Source organism: Larimichthys crocea, chromosome XVI, assembly GCF_000972845.2.
Source record: "Larimichthys crocea isolate SSNF chromosome XVI, L_crocea_2.0, whole genome shotgun sequence".
Taxonomy (NCBI): Eukaryota; Metazoa; Chordata; class Actinopteri; family Sciaenidae; genus Larimichthys; species Larimichthys crocea.
The window spans coordinates 11428155-11453598 of record NC_040026.1 but is presented as its reverse complement, the minus strand read 5'-3'; the positions used below and the strand labels follow the sequence as shown (position 1 = coordinate 11453598).

Below are 25444 nucleotides of genomic sequence, written 5' to 3'. Positions count from 1 at the left end.
GCTGTATGAGTTTCTGCATAATTTCCTGCGCAGAGGGCTGTTTTGTATGATCTTTGTTGCAAAATCAAACTTTCCAGAACAGTTTTTTTTTACTATGTTTTCCACCAGGCTGTAAACATGTTTATTTTTTTCTGCTATGAAGTTAGATATTTTATTATAGGCACTTATGGACACTTGACAGATTTCTGCAGCCTGTCTCAAGTGGTCTCTCGAGGAATTAACACTTTTTTTAGACAGAGGTTGCCGCTTGCTCTATTTGACACAAACTTCCTGCGGTTGTTGTTTTCACTATTTAGGTTTATTGTACAGTTTGTCAGTTGGACAGCTCTGTTATTGTTATGCATTAAATATAATATGACATATCCATTGAATATGTCAGGGGTCGTCAGTTGAGTCAAAGGTAGAAAAGTGGTCCCTAAGGGGTTGGTACCCCGTGGGCCGGAGGACAGTCCCTATCCCTCCGCCACTCCCCCCAACTGTTCCTGTCGGACGGCGTCATTACGTCACTCTGCATCCGAACCTAGACCAGTCGCAGCCATTTTACTCGGCCAAATAAACTTCTCGTAGCTGGAGGGAGAGAGAGAGAGAGAGAGAGAGAAAAAACAAAATACAGACGACGGCTCCGACGACATTAATGGATATCTCGCCGTGAGCCAGAGCTCGGACAGATTCGCCCTTTTCAAAGTCTTCGCATTCGGGTAAGAGCACACAGCCGGGGCGGCGCTGTCTTGTTTTTAGCATGTTAGCCCGCGTTAGCCGCGCCGAGCTAACTGAGCTGAAACTGTGAAGGAGGTTGTTGTGAAGGGGCGTTCGTGATATGCAGACGACGGCTCGGTGAGACTTACACAGCAAAGCGTGGACGACAGACACCTTACGTGTAACTCATTTAAAATAGGCTGGCTTTCCAGCCGTGGCAACGACGGCCACGCAAGCCGCTTCGTCGTCCTTAATGACGGGCACTGTCTGCAACTCACTCACCTGTCAGATTTAAAGTAGCCAGCGGCGTTAGCTCATCCCACACCCACCCGCCTCCACCACTGCTACAGCATCAGCTGTGGTGGAGCGGACAAGCCATGTCAGCCATAGGGAATATTTATATATACTGTTTTAAAGTCTCTACTTGTCAAAATTAACATTAGTAAGTGTGGTGTATTGTATTTATTTGAGCCAGGATGCCCCCGCCCCCCCGTCTCGAGTGCGAGGACATGACATACAGTTTCATTGTGAGTTGGCAGCCCTGTTACACATGTAATACTAACCAGGCACGCTGTGTAATGAGGGCCCTCTCCGATGCACAGACCCGATGATGTTATCTTACTCCCTTGCAATCGATTAAAGCGAGTCATTGCTGCAGCAAATCCAAACAGGTCGCGGTCTGTGTGACTCATGCAGGCAGACAGGATGTGGTGGTTTCAGAGGCGGCCCCCATCCAGGCAAAGTCTGTCACTTAAAAACTGTGAATTGTTAAGCGTTAACATTATGTTTAAGCTTGGATGGGGAAGTAATTATGCCAAGGCTGTATCCCATATCCCCTGTGTGTGTGTGTGTTTGGCTTATTACAGCCTCCCAGGGCCGTATTAGTTTGCATGATGACTGTGTGCTCACATATCTCTAGACTAGGATTTCCATGTCTTTCCACTGGGGTGTATTAAATGAAAATGTAGCGCAAATATTTTAGGGGGATTTATGTGCTTCATTTTTGTCCACGTTTCAGAAAAAAAAGGTCTAACATTCCTCCTAAAGGTGATTGTGGCAAAATCATACTCCGCTGAGTTATTAAGGCTGACATGTTCGAGTTATCTACCCCTATCTATCTGCCACCCTGGGCACCCAGGCTTTTACTTCTCTGAAGCTGCTTTACATAACCAGCCTGTATCATCCCTTGACTGCACGCAACGCTCTCCGTTGAAGTTCGACTAAGTAGATGCTGGAACGGTGCTTCTTTTTTCCATCCTTTTGTCCTATTGTCGTCTTTTCAGCGACGTCCACAAACGCAGCCAGGAAGGAAACGACACCGCGTGTGTGTCTATGGGAACTGAGAGGAACAGTGGCTCGAATCAATGAGCCACGGTGATGACATCATTTCTGTCTTATCTCTGGATAAAAGAAGATATTTTTGTTGGCCTAGACGCCGTCTATTTAAGGCCCAGAAAACAGCAGACTCAAGCTGTAGTTTGGCACGGCATGGCTCTCATGCTGTGTGCTTGTGTCTGTGTATTGGTTTAATAGCACAGGGCTAGGTGATATGGTGAGATATATATAATATCATGCTCAGCATTCCCTTTTTTCTTCCGCGTTTCTATTTTTTTGGGGGATTTTAATCAGCAGATCTGTCTTTCTGAAGAATTCACGTCATCTATTTTTAGACAAAGACCTAGACAAAGTACTTTGAAACAGTAGACTGGTTTATTTTTGTTTTTTAGTTTTTTTTACAATTGTGCTGTGTCACTGTTTCATCATCATGTTCGTTTTTTCATAGATTGCCAGTGTCCTTTAACAGAAACCAGAGCTCCTCCATCGTTCATGGCTTTTTAGCTCTCAGAGGCAGTTTTCAGTTATCTCTTCACTTGAGCGTGTGTGTGTGTGTTTGTGTGTGTGTGTGTGTGTGTGTGGGTATTTCATCACTTGAATTCCTCACAGCGAGGCCTATTTGTAGTAAAGTTGACCCTTGCCCTCGTCCCGTCAGCATGCAGAGGACTGGGACGTGTTGACTCCTCTCTGTTTGTCACTGTTGTGGATACATAGCTCTGTGCTTGTAATCATTCTCGTTCCATTGAGTGGCTGCAGAATGACTGATGATTCTGCTGCAAACATGGTTGTGAAACGCAGCTTGGACTTTGAATATTGTATCACGTACCGACTCCTCAAACAAGAGGCTGTATTGTTTTCGTCTTGTCCTTTCAGCCTTAAGACAATCGTCATAGAACCTCTCACCTGCACTGCATATGCCAACGCCTTTTTATAAGATCGTGAGAGAGAATGAACAGCCTCAGGGCAGGCACACCTTGTTACTGCCATCTTAGTGCAGATATGTTTACCTAGTTAAACTCTCCTAGTGGAACAGATATAAGAACATAGATGAAACCTGTTCTGTTTATCACACAGTGCACTCTGATTCACCTGGCCCGGCCTGAGATGTTAGCATTGCATTGAGCTCCGTAATAAGCACAGGTGACCTGAAGAAATGGCTCCAATACGGTTGTCTGCTGGGTAATGGCAGTGCTAGTGTAAAATATCTCATTTAGCAGCCTATTTGTCTGTCAGTTTGTTGCTGTCAAGTTTTTGTTGGTTAAATCTGACTCGTATATGAGGACCATGCCCGAGCTGGTCATGCCTTCTTTACATGGCACTTGAGCTCCAAGCACTCTGCAAACTTTTCTCCGTCTTCCTCATAGCTGGTTAAACACGGATTGAAAATTAACTTTTGTTGCACCTGACACCTGATTGTCTGTGCACCCTCCTACCAATGTTGTTTTTCCTGATACACAATCTTTTCTTTACCTTGCCCACAGGAGGTCGGAGGTGTTCCCCTCATCCGAGCTTTCTAAAGGTTCTTGTTTTTTTGTCAGTATTCTTCCTCGCTGCCTGCAGCCTCCTCTCAAACAAAGCTTGTGCGCCTCTCGTAATAAACAGCGACATGCCAAGAAGAAAGAACACGAAACATTCAACATCCTCCATTGTGCTCTTGTGTTTCTTTGTTTCCTGAATCACGTTTGATGTTGTGCCACGCTACTTACGTGGTTGACCTAAGTATTATTAGCATCCGCTAACAACCCTGCCTACATTTAAACACAATACAGATCTAGTGTTTCGGGCCATGTAAGTACGGGTTTTATGGCTGCTATGAAAGTGTGAAGAGTTTCTCCATTCACTTGTTTAATTGACATGTTGGTCACACTAGATTCACACGTTAAGCACGGGTGCGTTTGTTAATATCTCCGTAGTTGCACTCTATAGCGTTGATGATTGACATAATGGGACGCTACAGTGGCTCTGCACATCACCTGTGCCAGGTTCTTTAAATACCAAACACACCCTGTGGTGGAATAAGTCTGAGCTGCCTGGTAGCAGAATAATACAGTGCTGCTCTGACTGGTCATGTGACTTATCCATGGACAACCCAGACCTTTTCATAGCCATGACCGGTCATTCATTGTTGAAACCAGTGTGTGGAAAACTAATACTGTGTTACAACTGAGCTTAAGCAGTCTCTCTCCCTCGCACTCTACTGTTGATCCCACATTTGACTCTAGTGGTGTGTTTACTTGCGTGCATTACAGCTTTGATGGTACTTGTTGCCCCGTGATGTTAACAGAACAGTCCGGGGTAGAGCAACATGCAGCGTCCGCCATCTGGATCTGCTCTTTGATTCCACCGGGGCAGCTCCGATGTTTATCCCACAATGCCCCGTCAGCCATGACAGTCATTTGCTCCTTCTTCTTCTTCTTCTCTCTCTCTCTCTTTTTTCTGTAGCCCCCCCTTTCTCACTCGCTCGTTTGTCCCTTTCTTTTTGCCCCCACCACTCAGCACATAAACGCACACAGCATGTTAGTGCTTCGACTGCTGGAATCGTCTGCTTTCTCCGCTCTCTTATTTTTCATTGGATTTGGGCTTTTTTATGCAGGTACATGGTTATATTTTCAACTACCTCACCACAAACCTGCAATGAGTCAGCACTGACCCCCCCTAAGATGTGTAATACTGGGGGGAATACTCATAGCCAAAAATTTCTACACTAAACCAAGACATCTACAAGAATAAGTGACCAAAACATGCTAAAATGCATTGTTTTTTTAATGATACTGTGGTCAGGGAGAAACCTACACAAACATATCACTTGCAAATGTGAGATGTGTAGTACAAGACCATTATCTGCCCAGAGTGTCAGTAAATTGATACATCCATCCAACCCTGATCAAGTTATCTAGCTTGTGTATTAAGCACACGTCCCCCTGAAGAGTCCTGAAAGCTTGTGTGCGTGAGCGTGTGTGTGTGCAGCCGATTGATTCTTATTCTGAGAGTCTCTCCCTCAGAGTGCAGTGTGATGCTACATTACAGCTCTTCAGTCATCAGCACTGACCCGCTTCTATTGTCTCTGGGCGCAGGATCCGCTTCCATTGTCATAGAGACCGCTGCAGGTTTTCCTAGCAACCTGTGAACATTAATTTCCAGGCCTTGATGCAGCTTCGAGTGGTGCCTAGTTTCATTCAGGCATCTTTAAGTGGCACTTTTTAGTCTCTGCTTATCTTCAAACACACCGACTGATGCAGCCTGAGTGTTTGGTTTGGCACTGTGTTTTTATTTTATTACTATATATTTATGGATTTGTGTTTGTATGTGAGAGTGTTAAGTTTCTTGTATCATATCTATTTAAACAATTTTTTGCTGCAATGTAATAAAATATCATTGTTTTTGTTGTTTTTGAATTTTGTCTATAATATTGTCTTTTTTTCTTTTAGTTTTTATCTTTCAAAAATGTATTTGGAGTTACTCTTGACAGAAGGTTTTTTTGGGATTAACACAGGAAGGAGGGATCAGCAGCAGCCAACATGACCGGTGGAGACAGAAAGCATTTCAGAAACTGAGCTTAGAAACACAATTCCAAATCTAAAATACATTACAGGGCTGAATATGCTGTTTCAGTCTTCTGGGTTGCTGTTAAATTTTGATAGATTAATTCATTTGTGATATCCACGATTGGTCCTTTCTGTCTCCTCCCAGATTTGACTCCATGGCTTAGAGTCTTAACAAATACCCCGTATATAGTGCATACGGAAAGTATTCACATTGGATTTCACAATTATTTGGAGTCCACCTGTGATAAAGTTCAGTTGATTTGGAAAGGCACACACCTGTCTATGTATGTCACACAGTTAACAGTTCATGTCAGACCACAAAACAAGCATTAAGTCGAAGAAATTATCTGTAGACCTCCGAGACAGGATTGTCTCGAGGTACAAATCTGGGGAAGGGTACAGAAAAATTTCTTCTTCTTTAAACGTCTCAATGAGCACAGTGGCCTCCATCATCCATAAATGGAAGAAGTTTGGAACCACCGGGACTCTTCCTAGAGCTGGCCGTCCCTCTAAACTGAGTGATCAGGGGAGAAGGGCTTCAGTTAGGGAGGTGACCAATAACCTGATGGTCGCTCTGACAGAGCTCTGAGGTTCCTCTGTGGAGAGAGGAGAACCTTCCAGAACGATGACCATCCCTGCAGCACTCCACCAATCAGGCCTGTATGGTAGAGTGGCCAGACGGCAGCCGCTCCTTAGTAAAAGGCACATGGCAGCCCGCCTGGAGTTTGCAAAAAGCACCTGAAAGACTCTTAGACCATGAGAAACAAAATTCTTTGGTCTGATGAGACAAAGATCGATTGGAGGAAACCAGGCACCACTCATCACCTGGCCAACACCATCCCACAGTGAAGCATGTTGGTGGTGCCATCATGCTGTGGGGATCTTTTTTAGTGGCAGGAACTGGGAGACGAGTCAGGATTGAGGGAAAGATGAATGCAGCAATGTACAGAGACATCCTGGAAGAAAACCTGCCCCAGAGCACTCTTGACCTCAGACTGGGTCGACAGTTCATCATTCAACAGGACAACGACCCTGAGCACACAGCCAAGATATCGAAGGAGTGGCTTCAGGACAACTCTGTGAATGTCCTAGAGTGGCCCAGCCAGAGCCCAAATTTGAATCCCATTGAACATCTCTAGATCTGAAAATGGCTGTGCACCGACGTTCCCCATCCAACCTGATGGAGCTCGAGAGGTTCTGTAAAGAGGAATGGGCGAAACTGGCCAAAGATGGGTGTGCAAGCTTGTGGCTTCATATTCCAAAAGGCTGTAATTGCTGCCAAAGGTGTCGCAACAAAGTATTGAGCAAAGACTGTGAATACTTATGTACATATTATATTTTCGTTCTTTAGTTCTAATAAATTAGCAAACAATTAAAAATAAAACTTTTTTCGTGTTGTCATTATGGAGTATTGTGCGTAGAATTTTTGAGGAAAAAAAATGAATCCATTTTGGAATGAGGCTGTAACATAACGAAATGTGGAAAAGTGAAGCACTATGAATACTTTCCGTATGCACTGTATCTCTTTCTTCTTTCATGTGCTGTCCTCTGCTACTTGTAGGTATGAACTACTCAATGGAGAGAGTTTAATCAGCTTATCAATAATTGTTATATAATTTCCAACCAAGCGTTCGGTTTGCCTTTGTGATGTTGGAGTAGCTGTTTTACATGTGTGCAAGCAAGCGCAGCAACAATCTCGACCTGGTTCAGGAGGTTGTGATGCACATTTCATTCTCATTCACTCACATTTGAGTACTTTTTTACGATCCATCAGGGTAGAACTAATCTGGTGAAACTTCCTTTCCATGAATTATAAATTCCTAGTTTATCCCATCAAATTAAACACTAAAGTGAACGACTTTCTCTCTTATTTAAAACCCTATCACAATGTGGACCACATAAAGCTCCATCTTTGATTTAAGGATATTAGTTCTGCCAGATACTTAACTGGGTATTAAGTGCTCTTATCTCTCAACTCTTTTATTTATTTATTTATTTTCTTTTTAAGCCAAAGAACACCCTGCTCCCACTGAAAGATAACCTTAGATAGACGAATATCATTATAAGTCAGTTTTGTTACAGCTGTGACTCAGCTCAGACAATTCAAAGTCAAAGGCCTCACAGAACAGGAGTCAGTTTGTAATCTATAGGAAGTACTTAAATGCTACAGTGCACAGTCTGGTTAATCACTATAGAATAGATGCTATGAAGATCTGTTACTGCACTTCTGTTACAGAAAACCACCGAGGTTAAACCGTTGAACATCAAGACCCTGTCTGTAGCACTCTGTCATCATTAAAGGGGCCAGAAAGTGGCTGCGAGTCAGAAGCCAAGTTTTAGAGAGTGGGGTAATTTTGCAGTGGTCGCCAAATTCAACATACACCAATTTGGACTGCCGGTAAATGCCAAGTGAACTCTGATTGACTCCTATGGTCTTACTTGATATCTGATTGGGGGCCTGAATGCACACTCCCAAAATGTCACAGATACATGAAGTAACACTTACTACAATGTACATTTACAGCAGAAAGTCTTGAAGACCGAAGCATCAGATCTAAAACTGACTAAAATAACCCCCAAATAGTTTGTAGTCAAATTATTCAGGAGGCAAAATCCACATCGGCAAACAGCACCGGCACAATTTCTATTTATGTATGTAAACATAGCCCAGGAGAAACCTACGTAGCCTTTATACATGACATGGACATTCATGTATGGCTAGGGGTATTTATTTTTAGTTTCCAAAAATATTTAGAATTAATTTACAATTTATCATTGTTTTCTTTCAAAATACATTAAATACGTTGTAACATAGTTGTTGAAAACGTGTGAAAAGACTTTGAACGATACGTTACTGAAATGTGGACTTGAAGAATAAAACCGTTTTCACCAGTTTTCAGTCCAGGATTTTTTTGGGCGGTCCTAAAGGGGATGGCCATCCTGAGCATACCCCTGCACTCTTAGCAGAAAGATAGAGATTAATAATAAACTTGTTGATATTTTTAATCATTCAAATTTGGCTGGGTGGTTAATGACACTTTCTTCTTTGGTCTGACAAACTCAGAACACAAATTTATTCTTACTCTCCATGGAGTTTAAGGTTTCACTCAGTTAATCTCCTCACTTCCTATTATGTGTGATGTTCTAAATTTGTCGTTGAGGAAGACAATATTTAGCGTATCACTCTCTACTTGCAGCAGGAAGGATCTTTCAAGCTACTTTGTTTTAAACTCCGTGATCTGTGAAGCATGAAATGTATGACTAACAGCAGAGATTCAGTGTATGTGTTTGAGAAAATATATTTCACTTGCACTGAGGGCCAGGACATGTTTTATAGATTATGATACCAGCAGAACAAGAGATGATGAAACATGAGGTTTAAGATTTGTTGTGTTTGGATACATTACATCAGCATTTTAGCCACCAGATTGGACAAAATTCAGACATGTTATCCTCCGTAGTCTCCCAGGGCCGTCAGAATGCCTTTGGCACTTTAAGGGCCTACTGGGAGACGTAAAAGCAACCATAGGAACACAGTGGTTCTCAGCCAAAAGCAACACATCAGGATGGTTAGTAAAGCATGCTTAGGTCCTGGAATGGATACGTGTGGGTGCTGCTGGAGAGCGATAAATAGCATACACGTTAAAACTGAGCAGTCTGTCATCTGTTGGTTAGGAGACTGTTGGGAAGTCATGGATACTAAACTGTTTGTTTTGCTCCCAGAAATGTTTCCGTTCCCTCTGTTTGAAACCGCCACAGCGACGTCATATTCCAGATCATGAAGCCCGTCTGAACAGAGAGAACATTCAACTGGGAACTGGCGTTGCATGAGCAGCGGTTTTAAGCGATTATTCAGTATAATAGTCAACCAGGCTCGTTTAATGAATAATTTGGGCTGCGACTGAGCTCTTCCAGATGGCTGGAATGAAATGCCACCCTTAACTTTTCACCAGTTGGGTGAAGTAGTCATACCAACAGGATGATGATTATTATTCTGAAGTACCGATGTTCATAAGGAGACCACAAAATATCCTTGAGTGATGTATTCCTCCTGTGGAGGAACTACATTTCCCTCTAACCCCCTCGTTCTTTCTTCTTTGTGTCCACACAGGTAGCAGCAAGGCTTAACCAAACGGACGCTGACCCCGTACCCCTGTTTCTTGCCTGGGACCCTCCCCAATCGCCTCCCGAGGCAGGATGGAGACCCAGGCCTCTCTGGGGCAGCTAGGAGCTGAGGGGGACTGCGGGATGATGAGTCTGCTGTTGCCCAGTCCCCAGAGCGAGGCGGTAACCCATGACATGGAGGAGCTGTCGCTGCAGCCAACACAGAGTCTGCCTCCGCTCAACGAACGCAAAAATGGTGAGGACATGCAGCTGTACAGGCCTGTAATGGCAGGCTGGGACAGACGATACATTACACAGGCCATCATGATGAAAAGAGTGATTTTCACCTCTTACTACTGCAGAAAACTAAAGTGCCACTCAGCAGGGTGATTGACATAAGATCAGCCACACACAAAAAAGCACAGTGCCGAAGAGGATAATAAAACCTAAAAAAATAAATGCATTCCACTTTGTTACATTGTTTGGGTCATTTACAGACAGTTTTAAGACATCGCTTCAGACTGTTTTCATCAAAAAAACTTGATTCATCTGTAATGAAAATAGTTGTTAATCAGTCTGATCCTATTTTTAGCTTCTTATGTTGGCTCTGGTTTAATGGCTGCCCCGTTTAGCCTTAAATACCCTTCAAACATAGATGGACTGTTCATTAATCCCTGTACGCTTGCACACAGGCACGTAGTCCCTGAATAAATAAGTTCAAACTGGGCAAGAAAAGTGAATCCTCAGCCCTCGAAACTTCCATCTTTTGTGCAGTGCACAAGGAAATTATCTTCGTCCTGCTCGTCTGCCTGCTTGTTAGCTTCTCATCACCCTCATGATGTTGGTGTTATTTTGGCAGCCACATGGGACTGACTCAGACACTGATGGATGGGTACGTGATTACCAGGCTTTAGGAGCGAGTTAGATTCGCTGCTCCTTCTGCCAGCTCCTAATCATGGCTTAGATAGTGCAGGGAGATCGGTTCGGTGCAATCACTGCAATATTGATCACGGTGCTTAGAAAAATCTAATTTGTCAGATACAGTCAACAAACGCCGGAGCTGTTCCAGACTGGATTGAACGTGTTTTGGATAAATAGCTTGCGTCGTCATGCACGGTGGCTGCTGCTGTCTGCAGGAGAGAGCAGTAAAATGTCTTAACAGTGGAAAAAAATCTTGTGGAATGTCAACAGTAGTAACACCCACTCATCATCTAGGCTTTTGTCATTTCCTATCCAGCGAGAACACACACCTCATACTTTCCACCCTCTGTGCCATCCCCAACACTTTGCTAACCACAGAGTCCCCTCTTTCATATTGGTTTTAACACGCAGGTGTTAATCTGTCTACCATCATGACAGGTCTGAGAGTGTCTGAGACCACCTCAGTTATGCTGGAGAGGAGGTTGCAGCTCAGGGAGTCTGGAAGGAGAGAGAGTAGGAGAACTGGAGTAGTGCTCTGTCAGCAGAGTGGCACGTCAAGACCGAGGGCAGCGAGTTTGTTGTGACAAAGAATGAGAGTCAGGCCAGCAAGAGGGTAGCCTGTGATGTGAAATCAATAAGGTTATTGATAACAGCAAAAGTCTGCCAAGAGGGTAAAAAAGTGCACAGTTCGAAAACAAAAAGATTATCACAAGTTTACTATGTATGTCACACAAAACTTCTAGACTAAAATAGGATTTCGAAGTAGGAGGCAAACCCACGTCCACAGAATTTTCAGAAGTTTTATAAATAGTGTCTGTCTGTCTGTGAATAGCTCTGTAGAGTCTGACTCTTTAAAGAATTAGTTTGTTGAGTAAGTGTTTTCTCTGTTGGACAGGAAGTCCATCGCAGTTTTTTTGTATTTGAATTACTTTTGTCAGACTACAGACTAGGCCAGAGTCGTGGATGGGTGCACACACACACTGCACACATGCAGGTTTAACTATGTATTTAACACCAGCGTTTCTCTGTCTTCATTCGACACACACATCACAGACTGACCTAGTGTGAGGCCTCTGGTTGCCTATGCATTAGTGCTATTGTCATATTGTCAGATTATTTCTTTTTGTTACATATAGTTGAAGATTAAGACGACACAAAATGGAGGGAATGAAGGGTATTTTTGTATATCTAGTGTCTTTCTTACTGCGTGGGAGAGAAGATTAATAATAATGTCTGTTAAATATAAAGCTAGAGCTATATAACATTCAGCTTAGCATAAAGACTGGATGGGATAAAAACCTCACCTGGCTCTGTCAAAATCTGCATATGATCACTAATTAACATGTTAAAAGCTGTTTGTTTCATTTATACAAAAACCAAAGTGTAAAAAAAACAAGTTGAAGGTTAACAGAAGGGGGTTATGTGTGGAACTATTTCTTGGCTGAATCCAGTGACTTTCTGGAGTTTGGTTGCCTGGTAACCTCACGGTGATATTTTTACACGTTGTTTTTTGTACTGGTTAAATAAATTAAGACGCGTCCATGCAATGTGTGTGCGCCTGTCTCTGTTTGCATAAAAGGCCTAGTCATGTTATCCACCTCTTTCCCCAGATTGCTTAGGTCACAGGTCAGCATGTGTTTGTGAGGCTGAGCAGCATTTCCCGGAGGAATGCAGGACAATATCCCTGACTGGAAGTTTATGCATAGTCCTTATCACTTTAAAGCAACATGTCTTAGAAACTGGAATTTTTGAGATTTAGTGCAGCCACGCCAAAGAGAAAACACCAAAAGGTCAGCTCTAGATTCTTTCGTCTCTGCTCGGTCACTCACTTTTTCTCTTCTTAGCATCCTTCATCAACGCCCCCTTCAGTCTTTTCGCCTCTGTCGTTATCGCCTTAGCAGCTGCAGAGCCCTGTTACATTGCCTGCTTGCCCAGCTCCGGTTCTGGCACAACACCGCCTCTGCTCACCATCAGCATTCCCCCGTTCCTTGAGCCTGAAAACCTCCTCTTTCCTGTGGTTCAAAATGCCTGTGGTACGGCACAAAAATTCCCCCAGGGCTCTGAGCTTACAGTCTGGGCAGCCTAACTAACTAACTGAGCTAACATTAGCTAACAGCAGCTATAGTTTGCAGCAGTTTATTCATTGTCCGTACAGTTGGAGTCCAAATTATTCATACATTTCTGTAAATGTTTCACCACAGCTGTAGTTGGATTTGAAGCTGCTGTGTCAGTAATAGAAATAGGTAAAAGGTATGAATGTTTGTGTGACAGCTTTACACCAGGGTGATGCAATCTGTAATTTTACAATTGGAGAAAGAGTTGACCTTGTTTTGTGTTCATCTGTGACGATAATGAATGAACAACAAAGAGATAAGAGAGACAAAAGCTGTGAAGTTAGTCAGGCCAGCTGTTTCCTGTTGGAGCAAGAGAGCTTGTATTTCACTGTAAGTGACCCTTCTTGTAAATGGAGAAGTGTCCATACTCGTGGTCAGTATTTAAGTCATGAGAATAAATCTCCCTAGCTAATGTGACACTTCCTTGTGACTCTTGTGTTGTTTCCACATGCTCTTCATTTCAGCTTAGAGAGCTAGTCGTTATGTCCTTTGTTCTTCTTCGGAGCTGACTCACTCTTTTGACTATCCTTCAGAAACCATCTTAGTCCTCCACATCAAGCCATGTTGGGATCGCCCACAGCCAGATAGCGTACCCATCTCAAACTAACAGAGTGAGAGAGGGAAGTGAAGAGAAGAGGGTGAGAAGGGGGTTGTGGCCCTGCAATAAAAAAAAAGGAGTAAGGGAGGGGGGAGAGGAATAGAGGACGGGACTAATGCTGTGTCTGTAATTTTTAGAAGCGTTGCAACACTGGATTCTTATCCTTCAGTTGATCATGTTACACTGCAGCTGACAGGATATCTATCTGCTACATTTTGGGGTGTTAATAGAAAGGCTGTCAGCTCGGGATCAGATGACCTAATCCATCAGTTGTGTTTTGGACTGCTCGACATGAAAGGAATCTCGGTGTAAAAAAAAACAAAAGAACTATGGCCTGTATGGAGGTAGAGACACTCCGTGACTGCAGCACTGGGTTCAAAGCAGGTGAGCACTCCTCTTCCTTGTTATTGTCAGCTAATGCTGTTGACAGCTTGTCTTGGAGTTGGACTAGTAGTGTTGACGGTTTATGAAACGTTTTTTAACGGAATAATAATCACTTCAATACGCACCATTTTAACTAATGCAAATAAAGGATATATCTAGTATTTTGTTCGTGGACGTTTCGTGATTTTGGGCAGCAGCATTCAACCGTGAAAACACTTGGGCATGGGAATTGTCATACTTTGATAAAGTCAGGCTTAGTTGGGAAACAGAATGAAGCACCGCCCCATCCTTGATCAGTGTCTGAAGTTGTACTCGGTAGCTCTCAGGAGTGAAGTCACAAAAAATTCACAAAGTAGGGCCGACTGTTTCAAGCTGAAGTCTCCTCTGCAGGCTTTTAATGCCGACCTAAGCACAGCTGGTAGAGTTTTCCTACACTACCTCGCACTACTGTGTGCTAGTCTTTATAACAATGTTATCAACAGGTAAGGTAGCTCAGAACCTGAATCCTGAGGGCATTAAAAAATGACTCGTATGTTGCCAACCCAATGACACTTCATTTTGAGAGCAGGATATGAGTGATCTGTCAGGTCATAGTCTGATCTCATTTTCATCCCTGTTTTTATTTTTATATATTATCTCATCTTTTATTCCTCTTTGTGCTTTCCCTCTTGTTTTTTCATCTCCCGTTCTTCCTTTTTTCTTAACTTTATCTAATCAGAAATGCCTCTGTTCTGCATTTTTTATTTTTTTTTTCATTTTGTCTTCAGTCCTGCAGCTGAGGCTTCAGCAAAGGCGAACCCGGGAGCAGCTGGTTGAGCAGGGCATCATGCCACGTGAGTATCAGCATGTATGCCAGTTGTCCGTCACTCAACAAAAAGCTAATGTGGTGTGGGCGGGAATATGATAACAAACTCTGACCCGATAGCTGAAATGATAAACATGTTTGCTCTGTTTTTTTTGTTTTGTTTTGTTTTTTTTCATCCACGTCATCTATAAACAAACGGAAATGTTCTGTGTTGCAGCTCTGAAGAGCCCAGCGGCTTTCCACGGGCAGATTCGCAGCTTGGAGAGAGCCAGGGTGAGTTGTAAATGTGGACTTGAGAAGCACTCCTGGGTTGATATGTTGCTTAATGCAGCAGAAAAGAACAGGCCATGAAAATTCAGATGATTTACTGACTGCTCTGTGTCCATCTTTCCCCTTTTTAGACTGAGAATTTCCTCAAGCACAAGATCCGCAGTCGCCCAGAGAGAGCAGAGCTGGTCAGGATGCACATCCTGCAAGGTACCACTATAGATCTCGCTACGTACACTCATTGTATCATCTAGTATTCCTTGTGGACTTTTTAAAGTAAAACATTGGAATAAGAACGGCCTCCCATTCCTTCCTATGCAATAAGCAAATGTTTACTTGACATCTGAAACATCAGAAAATTAAAAATGACCTCACACATGATGAACAAATTCTTTCCCAAATCCACATATGGACATAATTCAGTGTACTAATTCTTTTCTGTTCCTCAGAGACCGGAGCAGAACCGTCTCTACAGGCCACCCAGATGAGACTAAAGCGGGCCCGTCTGGCTGACAACCTGAATGAGAAGATCGCCCAGAGACCCGGCCCCATGGAGCTGGTGGAGAAGAACATCCTGCCGGTTGATTCCACCCTTAAACAGGCCATCATTGGTGATGATGATGATGATGATGATGATGATGATGATTAAGTGACTAAAGTCTTAATGGACAATATCAAGGGGCAGTCTTTGTTTGAACTGGATTTCCTTTTTGTGTCTCAGTGGGCCAGGTGAACTATCCTAAGGTGTTGGATGAAGACAGCTGCGATGCCCTGTCCCCAGAGCAGCCAGCAAGCCAGGAGTCTCAGTCTTCTGTCCCCTCTCCAGCAGAGAGCAAAGTGCCAGAGACGCCCTCTCCAGCGCCAGCACCATCCCCGCTACTTAACACCATCCTGCAGGTCAGCTCCCGAGCTACTGATACTGGTGTTTTTGTATGCTTTGTTCTCGAGTAGCCGCAGATTTTTGTAACTTCTTAATGATATTGGATTTTACAGTGTTTGCCTTGCAGATATGAATGTCTTTTTGTTTTCTTCTTCAGCCCTTCCCAGTTGCTACACAAGCAACAACAGACTTTGTGAAAGTGATCTCCACCAGTGAGCCGCCTGCGAGCCGCCCAGCTGTTACTCCCGCGCAGCCAGTCACCACAGCTGCTCCTTCAAAACCAGGCCCAACACTGGTGAAAGTAAGAATTAATTTTCCAATTATAACATCACCTCCTTCTGTTTATATGTAAATGCTGCTGGACAAAACCGAATATTCTCTTTGGACAGCAAAGCCAGCAGAAGACACCTTCGGAGAAGAGCCGCAGCAAGAAGGGCAAAGAGCCTAAGCCCAGGGTGAAAAAGCTCAAGTACCACCAGTACGTTCCCCCAGACCAGAAGCAGGAGGCCAGCGAAGCACCCATGGACTCCTCTTACGCCCGACTACTACAGCAACAGCAGCTGTTCCTCCAGCTGCAGATCCTCAGCCAGCAGCAACAGCACTACAACTACCAGACTATTTTACCAGCACCACTCAAGTACGCATAAAACAATTAGAAAAGAAAAATTAATTGTGTTTTTTTTTCTACCTGTGAGATAATGTTTTATGTATTTCTGATTTATTTGTCTTGTAAAAGTATTTTTTCCACTCGAGTGGTTTGGCTCGGATCCATAACTCTTTATCTGAAAACACCTGAAAGCAAGCCAAATATTGTTGTTTTCAACAACCCAGAGTGCCATTAGCTCGTTTCCAATAACAACTCCGTTCCTAATCATATTAGTAACTAACAGGATGTTGTTTCACCAGCTGCTGTTTTTCATGAGATGTCCTCACCTCAGCAGCACGGCCAAACTCCCTTTGAACTGTGCTCGTTCACTGTGGTTTGGTTGACTGGCTTCGTTAGTGAGGCGCAGGACACAGGATGGATGGTCTGTTCATATTGGGAACAGATTTCCTCTCTCTCTTTCCTGTCTTTCTCTTTTCTCACACTATTCAATGATCCCTCCAATAATACTCCTTTGTCCACGTTCCCTCCTTCTCCAACCGCCTCTTCCTCTTTTTCTGTTTCTTATTTATGTGATATGGAAGTAGTTTAAATGATTTCCTGGAATAACAATGATCTCATTTTTTTTTATGTGTGTGTCTCTCTTTGTTTGTCTCTGCAGACCTGTGGCCGAGGGTCAGAGCAGCAGTGCCAGCAGCCTGCCAACCTCCATCGTGGTGTCTTTGCCCACTGCGCCTCAGCCTCCCCCAGTGGCTGCGGCCTCGGCTCGCCCCAACAACTTGCTTTCAAACCGCAAGCCAGGAGTCCTGCCTGCCAACCTGGAGGAGATGAAGGTATTTTAAAACCAATGTGTACCAGCACACCCTTCATCCTTCATACCAATCAAAGTTATGATGGTGGACTAAAGGGAGAAATGACTCAGCTGTTAAAACTTCTAAAGTGCATCAGGATATCACAAAGCCAGTAACTAGAGTGTTCAGAAATCTTACATGTTTCATAAAGCAATAATACATTTTTTTCAAATCAGCTTTTTCTTAAAGTAGACAATGCAGAGCAACCAAGAACATCATGTTTTGTGAGATGTGACCGATGTTTAAAATGTCGGATGAAGAGTTAGATGAGAAAATCCACACAGTTCTTGCGTCTGTGTGGTAAATCTGAAGCTGTAGCCGGTTGTCTTAGTTTAGCATAAAGACTGAGGGCAGAGTAAACGGCACTTGGACGTCACCTTCTGCAGTATTTTCTTGTTAGATCTGTACAAAAACCAAAGTGTAAAAACACCAAATTATGGTTTTCTTTGTGGTCATGTGTAAGGCTATTTCTTTGCTGAAATCTGGGACTTCTTATCACGTCTTACTAGGCGGTGGTTGCACAACTAATTGCACTCACAGGAAGTCACTGGCCCAGTCAATAGTTGCAGTGAAAGGGCAAATGTATTTCAGGCTAGCTGTTTCCTTTCTCTTCCAGTCTTTGTGCTGGGGTTTAACAGATCACCCTACTCTCGACAAATCAGCGGCACTCCTCAGAACTGATCATGTTTCTATTTGTCTAGGTGGCAGAGCTGAAACTGGAGCTAAAGCTGCGTGGCCTCCCTGTGTCAGGAACAAAGACTGATCTCATAGAAAGGCTGAAGCCTTTCCAGGACAATCCCAGCACCTCTGCCCCCACCACTGTTTCTTCCCCTGCTACCACCACCCTCTCCTCCATCCCCATGGAGGTCACCAGCACCACTACCACCCCGGCTATAGTTGTTCCAGTCCAGCAGGTGGCTTCAGAGAGCATGAACCCCACACCGCCTGTCTCACCCAATCCCACTGATCCCTCCGCCCACCAGCAGGACGTAGGCATGTCTGAGGGTCCTTCTGAAGCACAAACTGTGAGTTCTGGCTGGGCAGGTCAGCAGCCCTCACCTCTCCCATCTTTCCATGTCCCGGAGGAAAAGGACAGGAGGCTCCATGAGAAGGAGCGGCAGATAGAAGAGCTGATGAGGAAGCTTGAGCAGGAGCAGAGGCTCGTGGAGGCACTGAAGATGCAGTTGGAGGTGGAGAAAAGGGCCGGCACCGCCGACTCTGCCTCTGTATCTCCCAAACTGACCTCTGTGCCTGCCATAAACCCTGTTTCTACTGTCCTGAACTCGAATGTTGTAAAAATGGAGGGTACAGTCCTGTCAAACTGTTCATCCTCTACCGCTACAATCCCTAACTCTATCCTGGGCTCACAGACACTCTCCCCACTGCCCACAGTGGTCAAGTTGGAGGATGTGACTGTTTCCTCTGGCAAGCCTCTCCAGCTCCAGACCCAGACTCAGCTCATCACCCAGATCCAGCCCCAAGTAACCACCAGCCCACAGCTACTCCCCCAGTCACAGAGAAGTCCCAAACTCCAGACCCAGCCCCAGCCCCAACCCGCAGCGCCCAGCCTGCAGCAGTTCTTCATCAGCCACACAGGCGGGGTGTCCCAGGTGCTGGGTCAGCCTCAGACCTTATTAACCACGACTGGCCAGGCTAGAACTCAGATCCTCCTCCCAGTCTCACTCCCCAACAACGCTACTGCAATTCAGCTGCCAAGCACCACTGTCAGCCTGCAGGTGAGATTTAAACAAACTGTTTTAATGATGACATTCAAACACTGGACATGTTCTTACACTTTTTGTGCTTATCTCAGCCTGTTCTTCAGGCCACCGTCTCAAATACAGGCCTGGTCCAGGCCTCAGTTCCTCAGCTGCAAACCACTAAGATGGAGACGACACCCAGCCAACAGTTAGCCAACAATAACCAGTTACTACAGGTGAGTCATGCCAACGATTTTGGATTTACTTAGTGAGTCATTGTTTGGATCACATACTGTGGAAAAATGTCACAAGTGACATCTTTGAATTGGTCATTTTATCCAGCGAGTATTTAATGATGACATAAAACAGAGATACACACTAACATTTAAGAAACTGGAACCAGAGATTGTCAAAAAAGAAGTAAACATGAGACACTGCTGTCTTTTACCACAACCACTACTATTATTTTGTAATGTCATCTGTCAAGTTAACCGTCGACTGCTTGTGTGTTAGTCATCGTCGTGTCACTTTCAGATTTGACTTCTCATTTTCACAGAAATTGATAATCCAACATAATTCACATAATTGAATATCATTTTTGAAACTCTGTTCTTACAACTCTGTGTGAGAGCGACAAAGTGTCCGTGTGTGTCTTGCTTTCAGTTCCTCCTTTCAAACATGTGGGTTTGTCGCTGTTCACCACATTGATGACATAGATGTGCCTCATCTGTTTTTTGGGTTTTAAAGGGAGTTTTTCGTGTCTTTATATATCTTGTCGTGTCGTTTTGTAGTTACGATGATGTCAATCTGTTGCTGCATGATGTACAAGACTCTGTCCTGTGTCTTTACAGACTCTGACTATGTGCAATAACACCACTGGTTTGGAGAACCAGACTAGACCTGAGATGAATCCTCAGTGTTTCCTGAGAAGCTCTCCAGAGAACAGAGTCTCTCCACGGGCTTCCCCCAACCACCACATCTCCAACGGATCCTTCAATAAGGTATCGGTGCTGAGTTATACCTGGATGGGTGGGGTTTTAGACAACTTCACAACTTTATACTATTTTATTTAAACATATTTACTGAGCTGAGCTTTACTAAGCTGAACTCTGCCTGTGTGTTCTCCATCTCCGTCTCCCCAGCCTGCCTTCATCCTTCATCCTACCTCCCTTGTTACTCAGCCTCCCAAGACAAGAGAGCCTCCCCGCTACGAAGAGGCCGTCAAACAAAGCCGCAACATGCACATCAACAATGTTTCCCAGGTTAGATACACACCAGCTCCAACACACACACACACACAGCTGCTCAGCTCGGCTCAGCTGCTGTGTCCGTCAGAGTACAAAAAAGCATGAAAACGCATGAGTCTATTTTCAGTTTTCCAGCCTTGAGGAATGGTTTCGCTTTAGGAGGAACGCAGCTTTAAATCTCTCACTCTTGTCGACTGTCCTTTTAGGTTCCCACGGCAACCAGCCAGCAAATGGATGACTTGTTCGACATCCTCATAGAGAGTGGAGGTAAGGAGGCACACACGGACAGTAATACACCCAGAACACTGCGTTTAGTGAGACAGCACTGCCTGTCTTCAGAGCAGCCCTCATTGGTTGAAGCGTCATAATAATTCATGTTTTTACCTCCTCTACTCGTCTAGAAATCACTCCATTTATCCAGCATGACCCTTCAGTGTCCCTGACTAAGACTGTACCAGTCACAGCAAACATCACCACCCTGCCGGTCAGCACCGCTCTCTCCAGGCCGCCTCCACACGTCCAGGTGGCTCCTCCGCCCACCTTGAGCCCGATCATCGGCCACAGCCTGCCCAGCCTATCCTCGTTGGCCACGGACAATCAGCTGGAGGCTTTTCTGGAGGGCACACTGGCCGATACCCCTCCTGCATCAGACCCACGCACACGCGGCCTAATGGAGGAGCTGCAGGCCCAGCTGATGGACCAGCAACCCTACTCGCCCATGGACACATCAGACCTGTCCTTCTGTGATTCCTCCTCTCCTCCTTCCTCGCTTCACATGGGCCTGTCTGACCCAGGCCTGGACAATATGGAGTGGCTGGATCTCACCATGCCACCAGGTCCCGCCGGAGCTCTCACACCACTGGGAATCCCAACAGACTTCCTGGATACACAGGACCTGCACTGGGACTGACTGAGGGACGGATGAAAGAAGAAGAGGAAGAAGAAGAAGAAGAAGATCGAGTCAGGAGAGTTGGCAGAGCAGCTGAGCCAGGAGCGAGCGATGGATGGATGGATGGATGAAGAGGAGACGAAAAGTGACAGCCACAAAGAGGTTGAGTTTCAACATTTTTAAAAAAGGAAGCAAAAAGAGTTGAAAACATGGCATTTGTGTGCCATATACATCCATACCATCTGTAATATTCCCACTATACTACAGTAAGAGACACTGTACAGGCAGTGCACTGATTCAAGTTGAACTACAAGCAGGAGTTTGCACAGCTTTAAAGGCTGAACAGCCAGAGGAACGTCATCACTAAGGTGATCGTGGTCACCCGTAGTATTAGTGATAAAGGGATTTAGGTAGACTTTTGTTTTTAGTGTCTGTGATTTTAATAATCATAAAGAGAAAAGGAGACAGAGCCAAATGAATACTGGTAGCTCAGACCAGACTGTTTGTAAATAGTCTTTAAACCACACTAATACCAGTTTCTCTCCTGAAAAGAGCCTGAAAAGCTGACATCGCACGATTATCTCTACTGGAGGTTTGGCCGGTTGTCTTTCAGTGTGAACGCTGCGTCGATTTTACTGTGTAAGCACAGTAACCACACATAAAAAAGTTCATAAATACTTCTGATGTGAAGGCCTTTGTTCCGCTGAAGTGCACCGAGCTATGCCAGGTTGTAAAAGTTGACAGCAAATAGACGACCGATAAAATTAGATTAGATTCTCTATAAAGATGCAACCGAGGCTTGTCATGATGTCAGCACAGCCTCACCACCTTCACCTGGGGAGACTTAGACTAAACCAGTCTAAGTGCGTTGAGGAGAAGCCAGTCTGAGGTGATGGACAGTCCTACCATTTTTTCCCTTTATGACTGGAAGCCAGACGTGCTCAGTCAGTCACCGAGCCGGGTTTTAAAGGGATTCGTAGCCTCCGATCACACTGGTCCACTTCTTCACATACATGTTTGCTGACTAATCTGATTTATTCTATCAGATGTGACTGTTTGTTTTTTCTTCTGACCTATCACGACCCCCCTCCGGTCAAGCTGATGAACCAATGACTCTAAACGAACAAAAGACTCTTTGACGAACTTCAGTCGGACGACGAGAGGAGCGAGCTCCTCCATCAACGTGAGAGCTATGCACTAAAGAGGCAGGGAGATCAGACGCCGCGCCTCATTCGCCTCAGAACAAGGAAATGTGAACTCTGCATATCCGAGGTAATCGATTTAATATGAAGTGATCAACATGGCTGTGATCGGCATAAAAAAAAAAGATCATGTGGCCAAAATTCTCCAGAGATACTGCAGTTGTTGCCCAAGTATCTGATTTTGAATGTAAGTTTGAAAAGATCAAAAAATGGGACTTAATTCACAAAGATGGCAGCTCTTTTTTTTCTTCTGATAGTAAACTGGCATGAAACAGTGGAAAAGGGAACAAATATCAGTTTCTGACACATGCAGACACACGTGATAGGTGTGAACAGTGTGTGTGCTGCAAGTTTATCAAGGAATAAAGATGTCTTTGGAGAAGGTGAGCTTTATATCTAGCTGTCCTACAGTATCTCTGCACTTTGTTTGTGTGTCAAGAGGGAAAACATGCGAGTTAACCCGTAGCTCAGAAGTTAGTCTGCTTAAACAGCCCTTTTATGGAGCAACCAACCATCGTGTGGAGGTATCGGATTACTCTAAAGTAATATTTGGCCGCTGAAGCAGTCTAACTTGTGTTGCGTCAGCTGCCGAGGCCTGCGGACAAAGTTTCCTGACTTTGAATGAATGGGTGCGTGACAGAAGCAAGAAAGCATGTTTGTGTGTGTGTGTACGTGTGGACTTTGTCTTCCTGTCTTTTGCATGTTACACCCGTGTCTCTGTGTGCATGATTGTACTCTCGCGTTTAATCCCGGGCTCTTGGGAGCTCTTTTTTTTCCCCCCTCAGCTGTCGCTCACAAGCTGTCTGAAGACATTCGCTAATATCTATGAAATCAAATCATTCATCAACATATTTTAGACTTTTCCTCTTCAAAAGGCTTCTGATGACTGTTTACTGTTTTTTATCCGTGTCGTTCAGTTCAGTCAAACACGCACAGACACCTTTCAGGTGTGATAACGCAGCGGGGCGTTGGTTAAAGAGGGCTCAGCTACTTTTTAAAGCCGTCTGTTTCTCTTTATAACAGATTATGTCATATCCCACTCAATGTTTGCTTTTCAAACCTAAATGTTGAGTTACTGGAACTTTGAAATCATTATTTTTAGATGTCTTTTTAAAAAAAAAAAAAAAAGTCCAGTAAAATCACATTCAACATTTTAACCACTTTTTTTCCCTGTCATTACGTCCACGGGCACTAGAGGGCGCTGCCTCTCTTTTAATCACAGCAGCATTTTTCAGCTAATTTCTAGCAGGGAGAAAAAAAAAAGTCTTTGCAGTTTTCTTCTGTGTAATGCTGATTTGCTGTTCACATTAGCAATACTGTGGTGACCTGAGCAAAAAACTGATCCAAGAGCCCTTTATATCAACGCTGTGTGACGCTCTCACTGCTGCACTTACACACTTGTCATCAGATCAGGCCAACGCATGAATGTGCCCAAATCTGAAAACACCTAAAAGAGTTGCGCCAAATATACTGCACAGACCTGCTTCTGGGGCTTTTGTTGTTGTTTCACGTTGTTTCTACAAACATGCTTGAGTCCCATTCAGTGGGTCATTCTCTCGGTCACCTCTGGTTGGTGCACCTTTTGGTTTAGTTCAGTTGTGTCGGCGTGTCCGGACCCTGCAATACCTGCTTGCAGGTTCTATTTCTTTTGCTGCGAGTGTTAAATCCTAGGTGGGATGAACAGTAAGAATCGCTAGTTGATTCACGTGTATCCTAGAAGAGATGAGGAGTTCATAGTGTGTGTTTTTGTTTTATTCTGTTAGCTTTAAGGCTATCATATTTGATATTTTGTTGCCAAAAAGGCAGTGGAACATATTATCACATTTTGTTCGTTTTCTCACGTTTTTTTTGTTTTTGTATTTATCACTTTTTTTAGGGTTGAAAATTAAAAGACAAAAACATTTAATCTTGTTTTCATGCTTATGTAAAATCTGTAAAAGAAGATTTTGTGTGTATATTTTTGGTTTGCAGAGTTTTTCTTTTCGTTTTATTTTTCATATCGGACATAGACAAACCTCTTGGCTGCAGCAAATCTACACATGTATGTGATTTTACGCTCAATGTGACACCACTTACCTTCGGCAATTGTGGTCGCTTATTGGCCAGACCGAGACAGCTAAAAGCAATAATGGCTGCTCTCCCCTTGATATACTGTACTGTATGTCAGATCCTGCCTTGATTTTATTAATGTAAGAGCTTTTACTACAGAGGAATACAATTTAAAAGTTCATAAGCACTTATATCTGAGTGGTTGAATGAGGGTAACCCTCTCATGTTGGAGGTTTGTTGAAGCACCATCAGTCTGTAGAACCTCCAAAGGTTCCTTCAGCGTTCCTGTCGGCTTCTTTACTTTCATAGTTGGAGTTAACAGGTGTTGGCTCAGGCTTCCCCACATTGACTTCAGCTCTCCCGCATGTCCTCATTCAACTGCGTCATTTATCATCACGTAAACATTGTACTCTTTTCGGTGGAGAAGCCGAACTTCAGAACATTCAAGACGTTTCGATAAAATGCATGTATTTATGGACATTAGTGGAAGCACAGATGAGGCACGAGTTTCTCCAACCTCAGCTGATTTCCATCCTCCATTGTAGCCGAGTCTCCTGTCCATCTCCATCACACATGCCACGCCTCTTGTTTGTATGCCATATGTTTTGCACATTGTGTACATATTTATATAGATGTAATGCATATTTTTATACATGTGTAACATCCATGGGTTCTCTATTTTGTAAATACTCAAAAAGATGTATATAAGTACTGTATGCCTTTATGTGTCAATAAAATTTGGTGTACTGTGAACGCCTCTTAAAGTTATTTAACATTTTCGCCTCAATAACTACAGTACCAGTCAAAGGTTTTTAATTTTTGTTTTATTTTGTTTTTATTATTCTAAAACATATACTGTATGTAATTATGTGGTAAACAAAAAGTCTAAACAAACCAGAATATTGTATGTAAGTAGCCATCTTTCACGTCTTTATGAGGTGATCACCTGGAATGGTTTTCAATAGTCTTGATGTTGTTTCCATGTAAGTTGAGCACTTGGCTGCTTTTTCTTCACTGCAGTGGAGGCCAGGTGATGCATCACTCTCCATCTTGTGTAGCCTAGGGGTGTGTTCTGGGTCATTGTCATGTTGGAAAAAAATTATGGCCCCACTAAGCGCAAACCAGGTTCTTGGTGCAGAATGCTATGGTAGCCATGCTGCCCTTGAATTTTTAATGAATCACCATCAGTGTCCACAGCAAAACACCATCACACATCCACCATCTATACTTCGTGGTGGGAACCACACATGCAG

General features: G+C 43.9%; 1 protein-coding gene across 3 annotated transcripts; it reads left to right on the top strand.

The window, feature by feature from the left end:
• Positions 1-500: 500 nt before the first annotated feature.
• On the top strand, positions 501-24944 carry mrtfba (myocardin related transcription factor Ba). Of its 3 annotated transcripts, XM_010730786.3 has the most exons (16): positions 502-698; positions 9688-9936; positions 14465-14530; positions 14720-14775; positions 14904-14979; positions 15219-15380; positions 15491-15666; positions 15807-15950; positions 16039-16286; positions 16915-17086; positions 17806-18840; positions 18918-19040; positions 19656-19805; positions 19947-20066; positions 20258-20318; positions 20453-24944. In XM_010730786.3, exons 2-16 carry the CDS (start codon positions 9774-9776, stop codon positions 20959-20961), a joined length of 3261 nt encoding a protein of 1086 aa, XP_010729088.2. In that variant the 5' UTR covers positions 502-698; positions 9688-9773; the 3' UTR covers positions 20962-24944. The 3 variants fall into 3 exon arrangements, with proteins under 3 accessions (XP_010729089.2, XP_010729088.2, XP_027144961.1); XM_010730787.3 differs by lacking the exon at positions 18918-19040 and having other exon boundaries at positions 501-698; XM_027289160.1 differs by lacking the exons at positions 502-698; positions 9688-9936 and adding an exon at positions 13084-13697.
• Positions 24945-25444: the final 500 nt, after the last annotated feature.